Source organism: Rhinolophus sinicus, chromosome 18 (genome assembly GCF_057876585.1).
Source record: "Rhinolophus sinicus isolate RSI-liver-muscle chromosome 18, RSI-T2T, whole genome shotgun sequence".
NCBI lineage: Eukaryota > Metazoa > Chordata > Mammalia > Chiroptera > Rhinolophidae > Rhinolophus > Rhinolophus sinicus.
Window position 1 is genome coordinate 45,752,153 of NC_142518.1, and position 23,250 is coordinate 45,775,402.

Here is a 23,250-nt window from a genome sequence, read left to right on the forward strand (position 1 = left end):
AAACTAAAGCTAAAACCATACCAAACAGTGAAAGCTAAAACTATACACAATAGTACAAGATCAGACTGTTTTCCCCTAAGATCAGGCACAAGAAAAGGATGTCTGCTCTTGCCACTTCCATTTGACAGTATACTGGAGGTTCTAACCAGGTAAATTGGGCAAGAAAAAGTAATCCACATTGGAAAGGAAGAAGGAAATTATCTCTATTTGCAAATGACATGACCTTGTATACGAAACATCCTTTAACAAATTGACTAAAACACAAGTATATAAATGATTTAATATACAAAACTCAATTTATACATTTACAATGAAAAATCCAAAAATGAAATTAAGAACACAATTCCATTTACAATACCATCAAAAAGAATAAAGTAGAAATAAATTTAACACAAGAAGTGAAAAATGCATACACTAAAAATGACAAAACGCTGGTGAAACAAATTAAAGACCTAAATAAATGGTAAAACATCTCATGTTCATCGATCAGAAGACTTAATATTGTTAAGATGACAGTACTTCCTAAAATGAACTACAGATTCAACACAATCCCTATCAAAATCCGAGCTGACATCTTTGTAGAAATTTACAAACTGTTTCTAAAATTTATATGGAATTGCAAGGGATCCAGAATAGCCAAAACAATCTTAAAGAATAACAAAGTAGGAAGACTCACACTTCCAAAACTTATTTCCAAAGCAACAGTAATCAAGACAGTGTGTTACTAGCATTAAGGAGTGACATATAGGTCAATGGAATAGAACTATACAAATCTCCATCTCCATGGTCAACTGATTTTCAACAAGGGTTCCAAGACCATTCAATGGGGGAAGAATACTCTTTTCAAAAACCAGTGCTAGGACAATTGCATAGCCATAACAAAAGACTGAAGTTGGACCTTTACCTCTCACTATATATAAAAATTAACTCAAAATGGATTAACATCTAAATGTAAGAGCTAAAAGTATATAATTCTTTGACGGAAACATAGGGGTACATCTTCATGAACTTGGATTTGGCAATGGTTTGTTAGATATGACACTAAAACCACAAGTAACAAAAACATAAACGGGACTTCACCAAAATGAAAAACTTTTGTGCTTCAAAGGACACTACCTGGAAAGAGAAAAAACAACTACAGAATGAGATAAGATATTTACAAATCATATATCTGATAAGGGCCTGGTAATGCAGACAAAAAAAAAAAACAAAAACAAAACCAAAACAAAAAATCTGTCAACTCAATACCATAAAGACAAATAACCCAATTCAAAAATGGGCAAAGGACCTGAATAAACATTTTCCCAAAAAAATATATAAATGGCCAACAAGCACATGAAAAGATGCTCAACATTAATCATTAGAGAAACACAAATGAAAATCATAATGAGATACAACTTCACAGCCACTAAGATAACTACAATTTTTTTTTAAAAGTAAAGAAGGTGTTGGCGAAGAGGTGAAAAATAAATCAGAAACCCCGTACACTGCTTGTGGGAATGTCAAAGTGCAGCCAGTGTGGAAAACAGTTTGGTGGTTCCTCAATAAGTTAACACAGAATTCTCATATGATCTGTTCTCCATTCCTAGGTATATATAGAAAATAATTGAAAACAGATGTTTAAATAAATAAAACCTTGTACACAAATGTTCATAGCAGCACTATTCACAACAGCCACAAGATACAACCCAAATATCCATGAATGAATGAATGGAAAATCAAAATGTAGGTATTATCCAAACAATGAAATTTTATTAGGTCATAAAAATGAATGAAGTACTGGCAAAATGAATGAACCTTGAAAACATGTGAAAGAAGCCAGTCACAAAACACCACATATGATATGAATCCATTTATATTAAAGGTTCAGAAAGGTCAATCTATAGAAACAGAAAGTAGAATAGTGATTGCTTAGGAGAGGAAAAGATGGAAGGGAAAGGTAGGAGGGTGATAGGTAAAGGGTACGGGGTTTCTTGGGTGGTGATTCTATTTTTCAAAAACTGACTGTGGTAATAGTTGCACAACTCTGTGAATATACTACAAACTATTGAACTGTACACTTTAGATGGTTGAATTGCACAGTATGTGAATTATATCTCAATAAAGTTATTTAAAAAACAAAATTTTTAAAGTTATGCTCTAATTGCAACAACAAAGACCATAATTATGTGGATAAAAATAAGAATAAAGTGGAGAAAAACATGGATATATTAGGGTGTGGGTCTGGGTAGTAGTTTTTCTTTTACTGTTAAAATGTTTATGAAGTGTCATGTATGTATAAATGAATGTTTTAAAAAATATGATACAGGAATGTTTGTAACTCACCTTTATATATAAGAGGTTTATCTTTATCTTCTGTTTTCTCCCTACTAGCCAATTCAAGAAAATCTTCAATTAAGTCCAGAGATATGAGAGACTGGCTAAACACAAGGCTAAAAAAACAGATGAATGTTCATGGATTAGAAGATTTACACAGTAAAGATATCACTTCTTCCAAAATTGATCTACAAATTCAGCAAGATTCCAATCAAAACCCCAGCAGGATTTTTTGTAGAAATTAACAACCTGATTTGAAAGTTTATGTAGTAATGCCAAGCACACAGAGTAACTAAAACCATTTTGAAGAGAAAAAGTTGGAGGCCTAACGCTACAGGATTGCAACATTTACAAAGCTAGAGTAATCAAAACAATGTAGTACTGTTGAAGGGACAACCACAAATCAATGGATCAGAACAGAGAGTTTACACAAAAAGCCACACAACATAGTTAATTGGTTTTTGACACAGAGGCAAAGGCAATTCAGTGGGAAAAGGACAGTCTTTTCAACAATGGTCTTAGCAAAACTAGACATCCATATTTAAAAAAAAAAAGAACATTGGCCTAAACCTCATACTTTATACAAAAATTAATTCAAATGGAGAATAAATCTAAACGTAAACTCTAAAACTACAGAATGTTTAGAAGACCACAAAAAATAATATCTTCATAACTTGGGGTTACACCAACAATTCTTAGACATGACAACAAAAGTATATAATCTATGAAAAAAAAAGTTGATAAACTGGACATCAAAATTAAAAACTTTTACTCTGCAAAACACATTGTTTAGAGACTATGAGAAAAAAACCATCCTACTAAAAGTATTCGAGGAATTTTAGATTGTACACATTGTGAAATGCTTTGCTATTCCATTTCAAATATGTCTCCAAATTCTTGATTCTGTATCTCAGTAGTTCTCTAACTTTATACTCATTAAAACTATTTGTTCATATAAAGTCTGATGTGGTGTTAAAATAAAACATAATATAAAAGCAAGATGTTTTGGGTAATGGGGGAGAAGGAAAAGTGCTAATGGCTCCTCACCCTATGCTCTAGGTCATCAGCTTACACGGCTTCTGAGAAACAGTTTGAAAACCACTACTGTAATCTATCCAATTGGTGAGAAGTGGATATAATTACACCCTGGAAGTGAGAAAGAATCTAGAAAAAATATAGGAGAATTCATTCTCTCCCTTCTATAAGCAAATAAAGTAGGAACAAGACACAAGGAACTAGACACCCGTAAGCAAGCATATTTTTTGTTTTGATTCTGAAAGCTATAATGTAGGAGAGAGAGGTGCTTATCACTCCAGAAGATCCTTCACCCCTCACTGCTAGATGTCTTTAAATTTAGAACTAAAAAGACCTGAAGCTATGAAACAGCTGTTGAGAGTTAACATATGCACTGACTATTGTATGGCTTCCTGAACTCTGCACTGTGGGGTACTGTCTACCAGCTGGTACTCCTAGAATACTGGTAAGGAAATGAATTGACTCCTGGCAGTCAGCACCAACGACTAGGAGCTATGCCTTGATCCCGCAGTAGATTGATTATCTTTTCCAGAATCAAAAACTTTACTGAATCAATTCTTTCTAAACTACAAAATAAGTTTTTGACAGTTCCCATAACTGGGAAAATTAAAATTCTTAGAAACATTAATTATTTAATTGGAATTAATTTGGAATTTGGGCTATTATTCCAGAAAAAGGTTGACTTGAGTCAATTAGCATTAAGGCTGGTTCTGGGAACCACTGAGCTCAGATAGTCTCAATATGAGAAAGGTAATGCTTTTAGGACGAAGTTGCTATAAACTAATGGTTATCTCTGTTAACCTTTTCTAGTTGCAGATAACATGAAGAATTACTGTCCTGATTAGTAATCATTTTCATACTTATATAAACTATTTTGGCTTTATCTATTTTATAAATGACCCATGTGAAAAAATAAAGGCAATACTTATCAAATTCACACATATCAAAAATCTGGAAAAAAAGATTCAATCAAAATTTAATATTCAAATGACAGAAAACAAATTAATCAGGAGGGCTGGGCTGAAACCAGTGGTGTATTAGAGTTGGCTGTAACTAGCTTGAAACAGGAAAGTGGATTGTTAACATCTCTTCCCACCTCTGACATAATGTTGGTAGCTTGAGTTGGACATAGTAGGAGCATTTATACCATGGAAATCAGTAAATATTACAAATCAGGACTTTCCTTTCTTGCTTCTTTGCTTTCTCTACAATATACAGAGGGGTGCCAAAAAAATGTATGCACATTTTAAGAAAGGAAAACTGTATTAAAATCAATATTCAATATATACCACTAACAAAAGATGAATACAAAGTCACATTTGACTTCTGCAGTTACAAGAGGTGCTCAAAGAGGTCACCATCAGCATCCAGATACTTCTGATTACAGCGAACTACTGCTTGAGCAACGTTGACCAAAGTGTCCACTTGTATACATTTTGTGGCACCCCCAGTATATACATATACGTGTATATCATTCATTCATTCACCTATTCATTCATTCGGAGAGTCAGTTTTAGCCAGCATATCACTGGCTAAAATCATAAAAATTAATTTATCTCTCACCCTGTGAAAATATCAAGTTTCAATTTGGGTCAAAAGATCAACTGAACAAATAGAGAATAGGGAAATCTGATTTAACAATAGTTCTTTAAAAAAAAAAAAAAGTAAGTGTTTAATTGGCCACAAGTTCAATATGAACTTAGATGCTGTAAAGGGGTTCAGAACAGGCCTCTCCAAGATGTGCAACTTTGGCATGTTTATTATTTTGAACTGAAGGTAACTGAGATCCTGGAGGCTCAAGAGAAACTTTTATCAGAAATAACTTTTTATTACCTATCTACAGGGCAGGGCAAACTTCTACTTACTGAACACCTGCTCTTATCCTGTGTGTTGTCCTCCTCCCCTCTGAAGCCTCAGGGCATTTCACCTCATTGTTTAGCTCAAGATTACCTTTCTACCTCAGAACCTCTTGTGTATGTGGGGTCTCTGATTCTCTCACATCTGTGGGGTTCCCATTCGTACATATGTAATTAAATTTGGTTGCTTTCTCGTGTTAGTCTGTCTCATGCTGACTTAACTATTAGACCATCAGAAAGAACCTAGAAGGGTAGAGGAAAATTTCTTCCTTCCCCATACTTGGAAAACCTCTTTATTGGATTGCATGAATGGATATACAGCATCCAGAATAAACAAGAACCAGCCTCACTATAACTCTGTGTTAATAAGAACTCAGCTGAAGTGCTCTGTCTAGTGCAACCATATTTTGAGATGGATGCTAAAAAACTGAAGTATATTCAAAACCATGTGGTCAGGACTGAAATTAAGCCATACAAACAACAGATCAATGAACTGAGAGCAAAAGCTAAAAATGACAAGAGAGACACACCCACCATTATTTGAGAAGGACACAACTGTACAGAATTGTACACCTGAAATCTATGTAATTTTACTAACAATTGTCACCCCAATAAATTTAAAAAATAAAAAAAAAAGAGAAGGAGACAACTGAAATTATAGTAGTGATATCTGTAACCTACTTTGATAGGCATCAGGAAAATAAGATGGATGGAGGGATGGACAGATAAATAGATACATAATGAAGAAAATACAATAAAATATGGAATGTAGTATTAATTCTAGGTGACAGGTATATATATCTTGGTATTCACTATAAAATTCTTTCTGCTTTTTATTACGTTTAAAATTTTCCATAATGAAACGCTGGACAGATAAAGAATAGTAGTAATCACAATTTTGGAAGTGCATAGTATTATAGTGTTAACACTGATAACATCTATCAGTTGGGTTTATAACAAAAAATGATCATTAATAAGAGTGTAAATTTAAAAAGCAGTAGATATATTCTATTTTAGACGAGGGGAAATAGCTATATGGATAGTGTATAAACTAAACATGAGGATACATTTTCCAACAATTTGAACTATTCAACTATAGGTAGCCTTATAAGATGGCAAATATTCCATCCTAGAGGCTAGGACAATATTTATGATGAGCATGGTAGAAGAGATTCTTGCACTGTTTAGGAAATTAAAAGATTACTAAAATCCCTTCTACATACTTAAAATTGTTGTATGGTACCCAAATAAAAATTAATTTTAAACTACAAAAGTTGATAGTAGAAAAAAAGCATGAGCATGTCTAGAGCAATAATCTCTCCTTACCTTTCCAGAAACATTGAACTCAAATATCCACTTTCTACTTGACATCTCTCATGGATATCTAATAGGCCTCTTAAACTTAATGTATCCAGAGCAAGAGTCTGTACTATCTCTACTAAACTTAGTTCTCCCCTAATCTTGTCCATTTTCATAAAATAACACCATAATCCACCAGCCACTTAGGCTGGAAGCCTGGGAGTCATCTTTGACTAATGCCAAAGATGACTATCTTTTTTTTTTTCAGTCTTATGTTAAATCGTTATTAAAAGCATCACAGATATATTTTTAAAATATGCTGTGATCAGATGTTGGGACCTTATAACAGCCTAAACAATAAGCCTGGTTCAAAACTTTAAAAGCATGTTTTTTGAATAGTATTTTGAAGGATGAGATTGGGGGGTAGGGATGCAGGGAAGGAAATGGGAGAATAAAAGCAAGAAGTAAAACAAATAAGATCTAAAAACAAAGGAGATATGATAAAAAGAGAACATAAAATAAAGTCTAAAGAGATGTGACTTTGGGGGAAAAAAACTCAGTCAAGTGACAGGGTAGAAGCCACGCTGCATAGATTGAAAAATGGTTTTGAAGATGGTAAAATATAGACATTAACCAGAGGCATGGCTAAAGGAAACAAGTTCAAGGTGCAATAGCCAGAAGGGAAAATCAGAACTGAAAAAATAATCAGACTATACACTCAAAACTAGTGGCTTAGAAGGAAGATAGATGTCTATCACTACACTAACCAAATTAATGACATCTTTAGAAAGGAAGTAAACATATTTCTTCAGATAAATTGTTTAAACAATAGAAAGGTTATTAAAAGTTTCATTTAACAAAAATAGGAAAGAACTTACACTTTATCCCCAATTTCCTCTGCCATTCGAAGAATTTCAAAAAGAAGTACCATTTTGCCAGAATGTTCTAAAATCTCAGCATCAGCATCTGTAACAAAATCTTTGTACCAATCTGGAGCTGGACTGCTTGGATTAGAAGAGGAAGCAGCTTTACCTAAATAAAATATATGAAACATAAATAAGGAGGCAAATAAGGAAAGAAACTCAAAGACCCCAAGAGAGGGATTAAGAAAAAGACCAAGAGAAACTGATATAGATCAACCCAGGGAGAGAGTGAGAAAGAAACTGATAGGGATTTGGGAGAGGGGAATGAAACACACACACGCACACGCTCAGAGAGAAAAACAACCACTCTAGGAGAGAGAGAGCTTTAGACTAGAGAAATACATGAGGTAGGGGGCTCAGAAAGACAAAGACACTAAGAGACAGAGGCCCTGAAAGAATATAACCCCCAAAACACATCCCAAGAAACAGGGACTAGGAAAGAAAGAGACTCAAACAGAGACAGAGAGAGGAAGCAAGAGAAGGAAGAATGGAGGGGAGACTGACTGACTCAGAGATGAAGAGAGAAAAGATCTTAGGGGCAGGGACAGGAAACATTTGACTGTGCTACTAGAATTCTGGAAAACTCAAACAAGTATTGATCCAAGAATCACCATATCATACTAAATCATTTTGTTCTTATTTTTACTACAAACCTTTACTATAAAAGGTGTAAGAAGAAAGTGTCACAAAATAATCCATTAAAGATCTAAACATAAACAGTTCAATTCAAAATAAGGAATATACAGGTTCTACATGTTTTAGTACCTTTTCTCAATTGCCTTTTAATGAAAATTATTTAAAATTTTTATGCATTTTTGAAAAATATTTTACATATCCAGAAACATATATAGAATATAATGAACACCTGTGTTCCCACATCCCACCTTTATCAAATTCTAACAGTTGTTAAATCTGCTTCTGATGTAGTTGAAGCCTAATATGTGACCATACCCAGTCACATTTTTTCTTTCTCTCCCTTCTTTGACAAGTAACTAAAAACCTAAATTCCTACCGGAGGGTAAGGGGGCACGGGGGTGGTAGATGAGGGTAAAGGGGATCAAATATATGGTGATGGAAGGAGAACTGACTCTGGGTGGTGAGCACACAATGGGATTTATAGATGATGTAATACAGAATTGTACACCTGAAATCTATGTAACTTTACTAACAATTGTCACCCCAATAAACTTTAATTATAAAAAAACAAATGAAAACCTAAATTCCATATTTACTATTCTGTGTATATTATTATATGTTCACCACATGTGTATCCCTAAACTGTACATTACCTTTCATGTTATTAAACTATAGCAGGCCATCGAATAATGTCGTTTTGTTCAGTTGTTTTGTTATAACATTGATGAGATGCTATAGAAACTTAATTCTTGTTTATATAAATTAAGCTATGGTAAAACTGGTTCCGTTATACATCATTTCACTTGAAGTTGCAGAACGTATCAACAACATTAAGTGAGGATGTACTATATATACCATACTATGTGTATCATTCTACAACTTAACTTTTAACTCAGTGTAGTTTTTCATTTTTCACTCAAAGTAAGACTTATTCAATATTCTGTCAGGTAGTATTTCACTGCATAAATATACCATTATTTATTAGTTCTCATGTTCACAGCCATGTAAGTTATTTCTAATTTGTGTCCACTATGAAATAACTACAATGAAGACTCAATACTGTTATGTTTTTCTAGAATGTTGTCTACTTCATCTAAGTTTTAAACTGTCTGGCATAAAGTTATACTTTTAATCTTTAAAAAATATCACTTTAAACATACTTATTTTATAGTCATCAAACAGTTCTATTATCTGAAGTTCTCGAGAATCTAATCATGCCATTTGTTTTGTGTATTAACTTTCATCAAGTTGACTGCTAACTTATTTTGTTGCTAACTTTTCCTAAGGTTAATTGTTTCCTCAGGTATTCTGTAATTTTTAATTATCATTTCACTTGCAGTATAGCTGTAATACCATATGGGAGAATCCTGAGTAGTGTGAGTTGAGGTCATTTATCTCCACTGACTGTGCATCTGCTTCTTCCAGGTGCTCCAGGGGATCACCAATCCAGAATTACTTTTGAGATTAATATTTCAGCTTGAGATTTTTAGACTACGTAAGTAATGTAAATTCAAACCATAAACTATGTGAGGGAAGTCCCATGATTATGAATCCGAGGAAATTATTTTTCTCATCCCAGAGCCCAAGGTGAAACAGATAAACTTTTTTTGTCATTTCCCTGGATTAAAAGATTGAAACATTTTTTTTCTATCCTACTCTTCCACAGAGTATGTACCCTTTAATGAGACTCAGTTTTAAATTGGGTTCTAAGAACTCTCCACTTTATAAATGTTTCAAGGCCTTGCGTCCAATCCCTGGATAGGTGAAAACCAAAACTGCTAGTCTCAAGATTAGCATATCCCCAGGGATTCCACAGCACACTTTTTTTGAACGTACTATTTACATTATCAGCTCCCTCTTCTTGTGTCTGGGTCCTAGTTATTTCCATTACTTTTTAGAGAGCTGATTATACATTTATATTCAAATCACAATGAACTACTGCCTAAACATTTCACATATTTACAAAATTCCCTACCTTTCCTTCAATGTCTTGTATTATTTTCTTCTCCTCTTTGCCTGGCAAACTTCTATTCATGCTTTACTATCCTTCACAAGTCAACTAAAATTTCACCTAAGAAAAGCCTCCTTGCAAGGCTGACCCTTAGCTGTTGTCTGGGGACTTAAATGGTAAATAGTTCCCTGTACTGATATAAAACTTTCCGAGATAAGAGTGGCTCATTGCGCCTAGATTGTTTGTACAAACAATGTGGTCTATTCTGAACACCTATTTTCTTTCTGGGAGTCTGGGATTTGGTAAGAGCCAGGCAGACAGTGCCTGTGTCACCAGTCTCCAATAAAAACTTTTGGCACTTAGTCTCTATTGACATTCTCTGGTAGATGACACTTCACATATGTTGTCATAACTTGTTGCTGGAGAAATTAGCATATCCCGTGTGACTCCACCGGGACATGAATTTTGGAAGGTTACGCCTGGTTTCCTCTGGACTTCACCCCATTTACCTTTTCCCTTTGCTGATTTTGCTTTGCACTCTTTCATTGTAATAAACCAGTCGTGAATATGACTATGTGCTGAGTCCTGTGAATCACCGAAACTAGTGGTGGTCTTAGGGACCCCTGCCATATAGCTAATCAAGCAAATATATATATTTTTTAATGTATTGCATACTTACTACTGGTCAGGTGCTATTCTAAGTACTTGATATTTACTGTTCTTTTAGTCCTCACTACAACTTTTAAGTAGGTAGTTTTTTTCTTTTTTTTTCTTTTTTTAAAGATTTCATTGGGGAAGGGGAACAGGATTTTATTGGGGAACAGTGTGTACTTCCAGGCTTTTTTTTTTTTTCCAAGTCAAGTTGTTCTCCTTTCAGTCTTAGTTGTGGAGGGTGCAGCTCGGCTCTCCAGGTCCAGTTGCCGTTTTCTAGTTGCAGGGGGTACAGCCCACCATCCCTTGCGAGAGTCGAACCGGCAACCTTGTGGTTGAGAGGACACACTCCAACCAACTGAGCCATTCAGGAGGCAGCTCAGCTCAAGGTGTCGTGTTCAATTTTAGTTGCAGGGGGCGGAGCCCACCATCCCTTGCGGGACTCGAGAAATTGAACCGGCAACCTTGTGGTTGAGAGCCCACTGGGCCATGTGGGAATCGAACTGGCAGCCTTCGGAGTTAGGAGCATGGAGCTCTAACCGCCTGAGCCACCGGGCCGGCCCTCAAGCAAATATTGACTAATCTCCTTCCTACAATAAGTCAACTTGCACATGAGCAGTACCTATGGGGAATTCTGCAGTTCCACACATTGGTTATCCAAATTTACTAACAGTAATTTACCTAAGGTGAGAACGTCAGCAATAAAGAAATGTAGCAGAAAGTTAGTAAAAATGTGACAGCTAGATAAGAAGTCTCAAACCAAAGCTTACAACGGGCAACAATTTCTGTGCAAATGCAACAGATTCCATTCTAGTTTTGATCCTATTGGATGTAATCACAATACCTTACAGTAATGTCTAAAAAATTAAAAAGTGACCCAGAAATATATGGGCTACTCCAATTAATAAATATTCTGAATATGTAATTAAAACTAATAGATATTTTATGCTGAATATTATTTCATCATTCTCATGGATTAATCATTACTTCTGTTATAAATTTGTGCTGTTTGTGTGTGTGTGTGTATGTGAGAGAGAGAGAGAGAGAGAGAGAGAGAGAGAGAGAGAGAGAGAGAGAGAGAAGGAACAGTGAATTGATTAATTAATTAATCAAAGCCACTCCCTAATATTCACTCTGGATACCACGAAATGCTTGTAAGGTAAAGGCATAAACACACAAGAAAAAAAGAAAATCATATCAAACAAAAAAAACAGAAAATACAAAGAGAAAGCAACACCTTTATCCCTAACTTCTTGAAACATCTAAATATATATTTACCATATTTATAGCAAGATATACTGTAGTTTAAAAAGAAAGGTAGCATATCATTAAAATATTATGTGGATAAACAGTAATACTAGTAGAATGGTAAGCTCCATGAGTGCATTTTGTTCAGATATAACACAAGCTTCTATAACAGTGTTTGTCACATAGTAAGCACGCAATAAATATTTGAATGAACAAATATAGTATACTAGCGATATTATGGGCCTTCATCATATACAAAAATTCTATCATAAAAGATGGTATCGTACAATTAATTACACACATTTTAAAATGTAAATGCTCATCGATAAAGCTTACTCTAAAAATACTGAAATAACAATTGAATATTTTGAAGTAGTTTATATAGTCATTTTCATATCACATAACTGTCCTAATAAAATACTAAAACACAGAAATGGGGATGCTGTAAGGTATATTTAAATGACCTATTCAGGACTCTGCTTCTTAGAAAATTCAGAAAGCTACTGCAAAGGAATTAAACAGAAACTCTTTGAAGTAAAACTAAAACATGCAGTGAAAATCATATTATAGCTCAAGTATAGCCAGCTACTTATTTCCCGTATTTTGCCATGTATAATCCATACTTTTTTGCCGAAACTGGTGAGGGAAAAATAAGGATGTGCATCATACATGGGTAGTACTAATTCCGTGTCTATGTAGATGTTTTTAATTCTTTTATTTATGCTTATGAGTTAAAAATGTAACTCTAGAAATCAATAACGATATCCGTATGCAAAATAATATACTGGAATACGATAATCGGTTTTGTTGAACTTATGATGAACTTCCAACAATGAAGAGTTCTTGGCCTTCTATAATGCGTAAATATTGTAAATTTGTTACCAGTACATAAAATTTCTTGTACCTTGTATCTGTTCTTGTGTTTTGTAATTATTTGTTAAATAAAATTTCTTGTACCATAATATGTTTAAAAAACACTAAAATTCTTTTATAATACAAAAAACAAGTACCTAAATATAAACAAATAAAAATTTGAGTTAAAAAATTAAAACAGGGGGATCGAATATATGGTGATGGAAGGAGAACTGACTCTGGGTGATGAACACACAATGGGATTTATAGATGATGTAATACAGAATTGTACACCTGAAATCTATGTAATTTTACTAACAATTGTCACCCCAATAAATTTAATAAAATAAAATTAAAAAAAAAAATTAAAACAAAAGATTTTTTCCCCCTGAAAGTTTTGAGCCAAAAACATGGGTGCGTGTTATACATGGCAAATTACAGTAATATCCATTTCGTATCCTAGGTACAACATTTTGGCCCTTTAATACTTCCTATTCAGGTTTTTTTACATTTATTATCGTGTTTCCCCAAAAATAAGACCTGGCCGGACCATCAGCTCTAATGCGTCTTTTGGAGCAAAAATTAATATAAGACCCAGTATTTTATATTATATTACATTATATTATATTACAAGACTTGGTCTTACATTATAGTAAAATAAGACTGGGTCTTATATTAATTTTTGCTCCAAAAGACGCATTAGAGCTGATAGTCTGGCCAGGTCTTATTTTCGGGGAAACATGGTATAAGACAGTAATTTTTTTAAAAATTACAGTACCAGCTATGTACGAGTATGTTCATATACTATGATCCACTCAGCTTTATATGGAATTAATCTAAATCTATAGAACAAAATTAGATTTTTATCATCTATTTGTTCTAAAAAAAATATTTCCGGTAAACTATACATGTACACAGTTGCAAAAATATAAAATATATCCATATGTGAATCACTTCTATTTGACTACACATGGCTAAAATGAAACAAAGACCCTAGACAAGTAGTCAGTTTGTCATTTGGAAACCACAGCCTTCCCTGGTTGCTTTTAAGCTTATAACATGTAGCCACCTACTCTCTGCCCCAACTCTTTCCAAGCTTTTTCACATTATGGCATATACGGACGGAAAGCAGTAACACTCATACGCAACACCAGCAAAAATGGAAGAGGTCACTCCATTATCTGGAGGTGACTCCGATACCTCAGACCCCACTTGTACTTCCAAGTGATGAAGGGATCAATATCTTAGCATACATTTATGTAACCCATTTACAGCACAGGATGAGTCATTCTGATAAATCTACTCTCTCTCTTCTCTGAACCATAACCTATGAGAAAAAAAAAACCATAAGCTATGAGAAAAAAAATTTCAAAAAGAATGTTTTAAGAAAATCATTCCCAGGAACACAAACTCTAAGCTATTTATTTCTAATTATGAGATGAGAGATTGAGGAAAATTTTAAGTAAAAAGGTAGGTTGGGAGGGCAATGAAGGAGATAACAGGAGCTTCACATTACCTAAAATTAAACTATAACCATTCCTGGGCTGGCCTGGTGGCTCAGGCAGTTGGAGCTCTGTGCTCCTAACTCTGAAGGCTGCCGGTTCGATTCCCACATGGGCCAGTGGGCTCTCAACCACAAGGTTGCCAGTTCAACTCCTTGACTCCCGCAAGGGATGGTGGGCTCTGCCCCCTGCAACTAAGATTGAACTCGGCACCTTGAGGTGAGCTGCCGCTGAGCTCCCGATGGCTCAGTTGGTTGGAGCGCATCCTCTCAACCACAAGGTTGCCGGTTAGACTCCCGCAAGGGATGGTGGGCTGCGCCCCTGCAACTAGCAACAGCAACTGGAGCTGGAGCTGAGTCGCGCCCTCCACAACTAAGACTGAAAGGACAACAACTTGAAGCTGAACGGCACCCTGCACAACTAAGATTGAAAGGACAACAACTTGACTTGGAAAAAAACAGTCCTGGAACTACACACTGTTCCCCAATAATGTCCTGTTCCCCTTCCCCAATAATAAAAATCTTAAAAAAAAAAAAAAAAAAAAAAACTATAACCATTCCTTTACTATTCTTAGAAAAATATATTATTTAACTCTAATTGGAAAATGAACATTAATAAACTGCCTTTATAGGGTAGCAGGAGAAAAGGAGAGAAATTCTGTAGTTTAATTTTTACTATTCTCCTAATTTCTTAGGGAAGTAAGCCAGGGTCGGTGGTTAGGCTGCCATCTGTCTATTCCAAGGAGGTAATGGAGAGAGAAATGTTTATCAATGAATTGCCAAAGTAGTTCAATTGCAGGCCTGGGACCAGCCAACCTTGAGTACAGGATCATTTGCCTAATTGGCACCCACATCTCCATATCTCTCTTCTCTTCACAGTCAACTGCTTTGCTCCATGACTCCCAAATGCCAAAAATGTACAGCTATTTACACTGTCCTCTCTTTAGATCTTTGGTTTCCTATTTCAAATATTCAGATATTTAGAAACCAAATTCCTAGATACCCAACCAGGCTGTACTGGGAAGATACAGAGCCTCAACACTAATTTTTCAAAAGTAGATACAGATAAACACAAATTTAGCCACTGGGCAGTTCAATCAAAAACTTTCACTGTGTGTACACTCATGCACAACAGAAAGAAAGAGAAAGCAAAGAGGTGACACAGACTATACATGAAAGATGGGAGACCTAAAGTCGACAACAATGATAAATTATTGAACAACAATGAACAATTACAAAGGAAAAAGACTAAACCATTAAAACTAATTTCACTATACAAAATTAATTACAATCATACTTGATTCCCTGAAATGCTTCCAGGTATTTATAAATAGTTAAGTGAAACTATCATGGTGGCTTAGAGATTGGATGTATCTAGGGCCGAATCCCACTTCTACCAATCATTTATAAAAATAAAGATATCAACAACACTGCAAAGCTGCTCGCGAATTAAGTTAGCTAACACATTGAGTGAAAATAATACACAGCTTAGTTGTACACATGTAAATAAACATTACTTTTTTCTTTTTTCCTTTCCTCTTAAATACCAGAGGGCACAATGCTTACTTATAATTAAACATTCATTATATATTTCTTGTTATTATGTCTATACCTGATTATCCTAGATACTTACTAATTGAGGAAAGATACTCCTTTGAGCCAACAAGAGAATTAATAATTGAAAAAAGGTAGTGACATGATAATGCCATATTTTCTAATCAATGTTCCGTGATAAAGGCAACATTCATTACTTACTTTCTTCCAGTTTTATAGAAACTGAGGGATTGTTTCCTGTTTCGTCCACATTTCCTTCACCACCTCCTCGAGATCTTGAATTCCAGACTTTAATAACTTCAACATCATTGTCACTGCCACTTCCACTTGAGCTACTCCCTTTTTTCCCCTTTTTCCCCTTAGTTTTCTTCTTTCTAAAGAAAGAACAAATTCAAATTATTAGAAAAGCATAGTAAAGATACAAGTGCCAATTATCAGGACAATAAGCAAGTAGGGATTTTTAACGTGTCAACAAAGGGCACAAAAGCATTCAATTTACTTTGCATAATCATCGGAGCTTAAACTCATGGAGGTTTCATCGGAATCTGAAGCTATAAATTCATCCATACTGTCTTCATCAAAATATCCCTAGAGAAAAAAAATGATGAATGTTTTAATAGTTTATTTTCAACTTATATTGGAAATTATAATGATGTTTATTTCTTCAAGTATAAGTTAATTGTCATGAGATGAGGAAGAACTAAGGAACTATCTATCATGAATTAGAAAAATATAGGAAACATGACAGATATAACTACTAAATGCATTGTGAGGTCTTGGATTGATCATAAAAAAGAAAAAAGATGTAAGTACAAAAACTGATGAAATCCAATTAAAGTCTGCTGTTTAGTTAATAGTACTGACAACGTTAATTCCTTAGTTTTGATCATTTTACTATGGTTATAAAAGATGTTAAAATTAACATCGAATGCTCCTTTCATAACCATAATGCATTCAAACATACAGAAATTAACTGGAATAAAACAGGCTGAGTTACTGTATCACAGCAAAAGGCCGTAAGTCTATATAGACCACCCTTTTTCCTAAGTTACTATTCTGCCTCCAACAGGTACCTGTTAATCAATTTTAGGTTACTTGATTTACCTTATTTTCTTTGCTAATGTAGTCCAGCTGCAAACACCAAGGATGAGTCCAGATTCTACTTAACATCTGAAAATCTTGAAAAAGTTTTGCACCCGCTTTTCCTCTTCCACCTTCACTGCTATTACCTACACCTGATCAAAAGAAAAACAGTTAAAGACATAAGAATTTTCTATTTCAACGTAGGTGTTTCTAAACTATGGGTTTTAACTTTATGTGTTCCATGAACTCCTTTGGCAGTGTAGAGAAGCTTACAGACACTCTTTCTCAGAATAATGTTTCGGACCACATAAAATAAATAGGATTAAAAAAGAAACCAATTATACAGAAATTATCAAAATATTTAAAAAACAAATGTGATATAGTAATATGTGTACTTTATTAATGCATTAAATAAAAAAATATATAGCAGCAAGTCTAACAATTACCTGAAATTCTGAAGTATTGATAAAGGTATACAATTTTGAGATATCATTAACAACAACATATAGAAATAATTAGAAAAAATGCTACAATTTTCTTGGAGGTTAGTGAATATTAATACATAATTTTTCTTATTTAGGCTCATATACCCCTGAAATTCTATCCACAGACCCTAGATTACAAACTCCTGTTTTAGATAAAGCTTCTTTCTGCATACTCCTTTAGCAACTCATTTCAACTATTCTTAGAGACGTACTTCTAAAAATTATGTTTTTCACGTTGAAATCATTAGATTTCTTCTGCCCAGAGTAATTTCAACAAAATTATATTGTTCTATGAAAGTTAAATGAAAATTGAAATAAATTCACATTTCATTAATATGATAAAATTATCAAGTGGGTAAAATGCAAAATAACACAGCTAATTAAGATTTTTTTTAAATGTGTGTGGTTTTTTTTTGAATTTTAAGTAACATGTTTTATTCTGTCCAGTTTTAAAAGATGTAAATTCACTGATAATTAGTAACTCTTTCCTCCATTAGTGACAAGAAAATTTAGTAATGATGTGAAATGCCAAATAAAAATGCAGTACTGATTATTTTGCATGATTAGAGGCATTTCCACTGTGGATGACAGAAATCGCTGCTGTGAAAATGAGGTATCTAATTTCTTTTTTTTAAATTAAAGTTTATTGGGGTAACAATGGTTAGTAAAGTTACATAGGTTTCAGGTGTACAATTCTGTAATACATCATCTATATATCACATTGTGTGTTCACCAGAGTCAGTTCTCTTTCCATCACCATATATTTGATCCCCTTTACCCTCATCTACCACCCCCCGCCACTCTTACCCTCTGGTAACCACCAAACTTTTGTCTGTGTCTGTGTTTTTGTTTCATCCCTTGTTTGCCTTGTCCCTTTGTTGTTTTCAGTTTTATATCCCACATATTAATAAAATCTTATGGTTCTCAACTTTTCTTATTTAGTTTGCTTAGCATAATAATCTCCAGATCCAACAATGTTGTTGAAAATGGCAGTATTTCATCTTTCCTTAGGGCAGAATAGTATTCTATTGTATATACATACCACATCTTTATCCAGTCATCTATCGAAGGACCCAAAAAATCTGAAAATATTTATCTGTAAAGATATATGTGCTCTGATGTTCACTGCAGCTTTATCTATGGTGGCCAAGACAAGGTATCTAATTTCTTGATATACAACTCTTCATGGCATTCCCTTATAATTCTTTTATTTCTGTTACGTTCAGTACTGTTGCTATTTAATTTTTTATTTTAGTTATGTGCATCTCCTCTATTACTTTGTAAGTACAGCTAAAGAGTTATCAATTATGTTGATCTCTTCAAAGAACCAACTTATGGTTTCAATGATTTTCTCCACTTTTTCTTTTTTTTCTTTTATATGTACTTTTGCTCTTGCCTTTATTATTTACTTCCTTCTACTTGCTTTGCATTGAGTTTGCTCTTATTTTAGTTTCTTAAGGTAGAAAGTTAGATTATAAGATTGAGAATTTCCTCTATTTTAACATGCATTTACAGCTATAAATTTCCCTTTAAGCATTGCTTTACCTGCATCCCATATTTTAGTACCTTGTGCTTTTGTTTTTATCTCTAAATATTTTCTAATTTTCCTTGTGGTTTCTTCTTTGACCCACTGATTCTTTAGGAGCCTGTCATTTACACATATTTGTTAATTTTCCAACTTTCCTTCAGTTATTGGTTTGTGTTTTCAATCTAGTGTGGTTAAAGAAAATATTTTGCATGACTTTATCCTTTTATACTAATTGAGGCTTGTTTTATAGTCTAAAATATGATCTATTTTGAAAAGTGCTCCATGTGCACTTGAGAGTAATGTGCATTCTGCTGCTGTTGGGTGGAATGTTCTATAGCTACTTGCTAGGTCTAGTTCATTTCCTTTATTTTTCAAGTCTTCTATTTCCTTGTTGATCTTCTGCCTAGCTGTTCTATTATTGAAAGCCTTATGTGTTTTTAAAATTAATGTAAAGAAAAGATATTTCAAACAAGGTAAGCTAAAAACTACCATTTTATTCTAAGAAAAACTGAAGTCAATTTTTGTGAGATTTTTTTTGGGGGGAGGGAACTACTGTTCTACATATTACAAATATTACATATAATTTTCACAAAACTTTTAGGCCAACTGGCTAAGGTAGAAAAAGGAAGGAAATCTTTACAGAGAAAAAAATTGCAGGTTCCTCCACCTACACTACTGACTTATCAGAACTGATATTCTTTGTGGGGAATAGGAACCACATAAAAAGGATATGCTAATAAACCATCCAAATGAATATCCACAGAAACCTGTCCTCTAATCAAAAGACCATTGAAAATTATTATTGAATCATTGTTTTTTAAAAAAATGTTTTGATTTCAAATGGGTTTATTTGGAAAAACTATCACAAAAACAACATAATGAATTAAGAATGACAATTTGTTATTGAACTTAATTTACACTCATGGTTTCTACATGAGATGTTACCATGAGTTCTATAATATACTGAATAATGGTTCACCAAATACATTCACGTCTTAATTCCAGGCACCCATGAATGTTATTCTACATGGCAAAAGGCAATTTGCAGTTACAATCAAGATGAGGACCCTAAAGTGAAGACGACCATCCTAGATCATCAGCAGTGCATTTAATGCAACCACAATGGTCCTTAGAAGAGGGACACAGAAGTGAGAATCACAGGTGATATGATGACATAAACAGAGACTGGAATGATGCACTTTGAACGTGGAGAATACAGGCCGCCACCAGAGTTGAAAAAGGTAAGGAAACATTTTCATTTCCTAGAGTGTTCAGGAGACATCAGCCCTGCTGACTTTAGTCCATTAAAATTCACCTTGAACCTCTGACCCCCAAACCATAAGAGAATAAATTTGTGTTGTACTAAACCATCAAATTTGTGGAAATTTTTTTACAGCATCCCAGTGAAATGTTTTATCAAAACTGGTGCACATCAGAATCAACAGGATAGTCTGGTAAAGATACAAGTCCTTGGATATGATTTCTAGAAATTCAGATTCCCTGTATCTGTGATCAGGCACAGAAGTCTAAACTTTCTAAGAAATTTCTTGGATAACTGCTGTGCTATAAATAGAGCATAAGTGAAAAGAATGTTCAGGGAAAACTTGCTGCTTGAATTAGTTTCCTAGGGCTGCCATAACAAATCACAACAACCAGAAATCTTAAGACAACAAAAATGTACACCTTCACAGCTTGGGAGATCACAAGTCTGAAATCAATAACACTGAGACAAAACCAAAGTGTCCATAGAGTCACATGTCCTGTGGAAGCTCCAGGAAAAAATTTGTTCATTGCCTCTCTTATGGCCACATCACTCGAATCTCTGTCTCTGTGGTCACACTGCCTCCTCTTCTGTATTAAATCTCCCTCTGCCTCTATCCTACAAAGACACCTGCAATTGGAATTTGGACCCACCTGGACAATCCCATCTCAAGATACTCAGTTTAATCTTACCTTTGCAAAAATCCCTTTTTCTTACAAGGTAACACTTAGAGGTTCCAGGAACTAGGACCTGGCACCCTTTGGTGGCCATTATTCAATCTACCACACTGCTTTGTGTCCTCTGAGGTTATTTAGGGATGAGACTGTAGAGCTAAAGCAAACTTTCTAAAAATATAAGACTAAAACCTTTGTATATTCAAATTCCCTTAGACCCTTTGCAAATTACAATTACACTATTAAAAACAACCAGTATCACTGGAGTATTTTGATGATTATTGAGTCGATGACAAACAAGGAATTGGGGATGATCATAGTAATGTACCACGGCTATAGTTAAAATAACTTTCATAGTTTCCCTAACTCCTGAAAATCATTACAAAGAAACTTCCACGCAAATGACTAAAAAGGGTTAATCAAGAGGACCTTGGGGGTGGACTAGCCACTAAGAATTTGAAAACAACTTCTAGGATTTCCACACAAAGTTTATCAGAAAATCCTTAGTAATGAAATAATTCCTTTGTACTATATCTCAGAAATCTGATTTTCTATGCTCTAATGCTCCTTAAGGGTTAACTGTTAGGAATCAAAAACATTTTTAAGCCTAACAAAGACTTAGGAAAGCGTGAAATTCCAAGCAATAACACTCCTACCAAGACGTGCTCAGAAGAATTCTACACATAATGAACAATAAGTGGAAGAGTATCTCATTGGTATTAGTTATTTCACTGCCACAACACATCAGTGCAGACCCTATAAAGCTGACTTTAAGCAAATGGCTTAGTTTTAATGTCTAAACACATGCTGTTAAAACTGTTCAAGTATAGGGCGGCCAGATAGCTCAGTTGGTTAGAGTGTGGTGCTTTTAACAAGAGGGTTGCCGGTTTGATCCAGACATGGGCCACTGTGAGCTGTGCCCTCCACAACTGAATTGAAACAACTACTTGACTTGGAGCTGATGGGTCCTGGAAAAACACACTGAAATAAAGTTTAAAAAAAAACCTGTTCAAATCTAAAGCTACATCCGCCTCTAATTCACCACACAGTACAGCAATTTCACATAAAAACTACCATCCTTAAACTATCATGCATAGACCACTAAAACTGGTTAACATCCTCTGGGGTATGCTTATTGTATTTAGCAAAAAGCAGAACAAACAAAGGAATATTTTAAGTAGCACAGAGTCCCCATTTCACATCATCAAACAGTGTATCACTAGTCCAAATTCCTATTAAGTTTGTTTTTTTAATTTTTTATTCAAGTATAGTTAGAATATTAGTTTCAGGTGTACAACATAGTGATTCAACATAAATGTACATACCTTACAATGCGATCTCCATGATAAATCCAGTGGTCCTCTGCTACCATGAAAATTACCATATTATTGACTATGTTCCTTGTGCTGTACACTACACCCACACAGCTTATTTATTTTCTAACTGAAGTTTGTACCACTTATTCCCCTTCAACTTTTCTACCCACCACCGAAGCCCCTACCCTCTGGCAACCATCAAAATTTTCTCTGTATCTATGTTTGTTTCTATTTTATATTGTTTTTTACATTCCACATGGGTGAAATCATATGGTATCTGTCATTCTCTGTGACTTATTTAACTTAGTATAACACACTCTAGATCTATCCATGTCGCAAACAGCAAGATTTCATTCTTTTTTTATTGCTGAATAATATTCAGATATATATATACATACACAACATGTTCTTTATCCATTCATCTATTGATAGACACCAAGATTGCTTCCATATCTTTGCTATTGTAAATAATGATGCAATGAACATAGGGGTGCATATACCTTTTCAAATTAGTGTTTTGGATTTCTTTGGATGAATACCCAGAAGTGGAGTTGCTGGGTTATATTACAGTTCTATTTTTAATTTTCGAAAGAAACTTCATGCTGTTTTACATAATAGTGACTGCACCAATTTACAAACCCATCAAAAACCCACAGGGGTTTCCTTTTTTCCACATCTTCTCCAACACACGTTATTTGTTGAAATTTTGTATGAGAGCTATTTTGACAGGTGTGAGGTGGTACCTCACTGTGGTTTTGATTTACATTTACCTGATGATCAGTGAGGTTGAGCATCTTCTCATGTCTGTTGGCTATCTGTAAGTCTAACATTTCTTTGGAGAAATGTCTATCCACGTACTCTGTTCAGTTTTTAATTAGACATTGTTTTTTCTGATGTTGAGTTGTATGAGTTCCTTACATATTTTGGCCAATAACCCCTTATCAAATATGTCATTTCCAAATATCTTATCCCATTCAGTAGGTTGTCTATTCATTTTGTTGACAGTTTCCTTGGCTGTGTAGAAGCTTTTTAGTTTGATGTAGACCCATTAGTTTATTTCTGTTTTTGTTGCCCTTGCCCA

At 34.3% G+C, this 23,250-nt stretch overlaps 1 protein-coding gene across 14 annotated transcripts in view; it reads right to left on the minus strand.

The window, feature by feature from the left end:
* ATRX (ATRX chromatin remodeler) overlaps positions 1-23,250 on the minus strand; it is a 251,334-nt gene that overhangs the window by 66,673 nt on the left and 161,411 nt on the right. For all 14 annotated transcript variants that reach the window (XM_019716363.3, XM_074323977.2, XM_074323981.2 and 11 more), the window contains 5 exons: positions 16,927-17,057; positions 16,322-16,410; positions 16,024-16,196; positions 7,385-7,538; positions 2,326-2,432 (listed from right to left, as the gene is read on the minus strand). In XM_019716363.3, the coding sequence (XP_019571922.2) occupies positions 2,326-2,432; positions 7,385-7,538; positions 16,024-16,196; positions 16,322-16,410; positions 16,927-17,057 (654 nt within the window). The remainder of the gene's footprint in view (positions 1-2,325; positions 2,433-7,384; positions 7,539-16,023; positions 16,197-16,321; positions 16,411-16,926; positions 17,058-23,250) is intronic.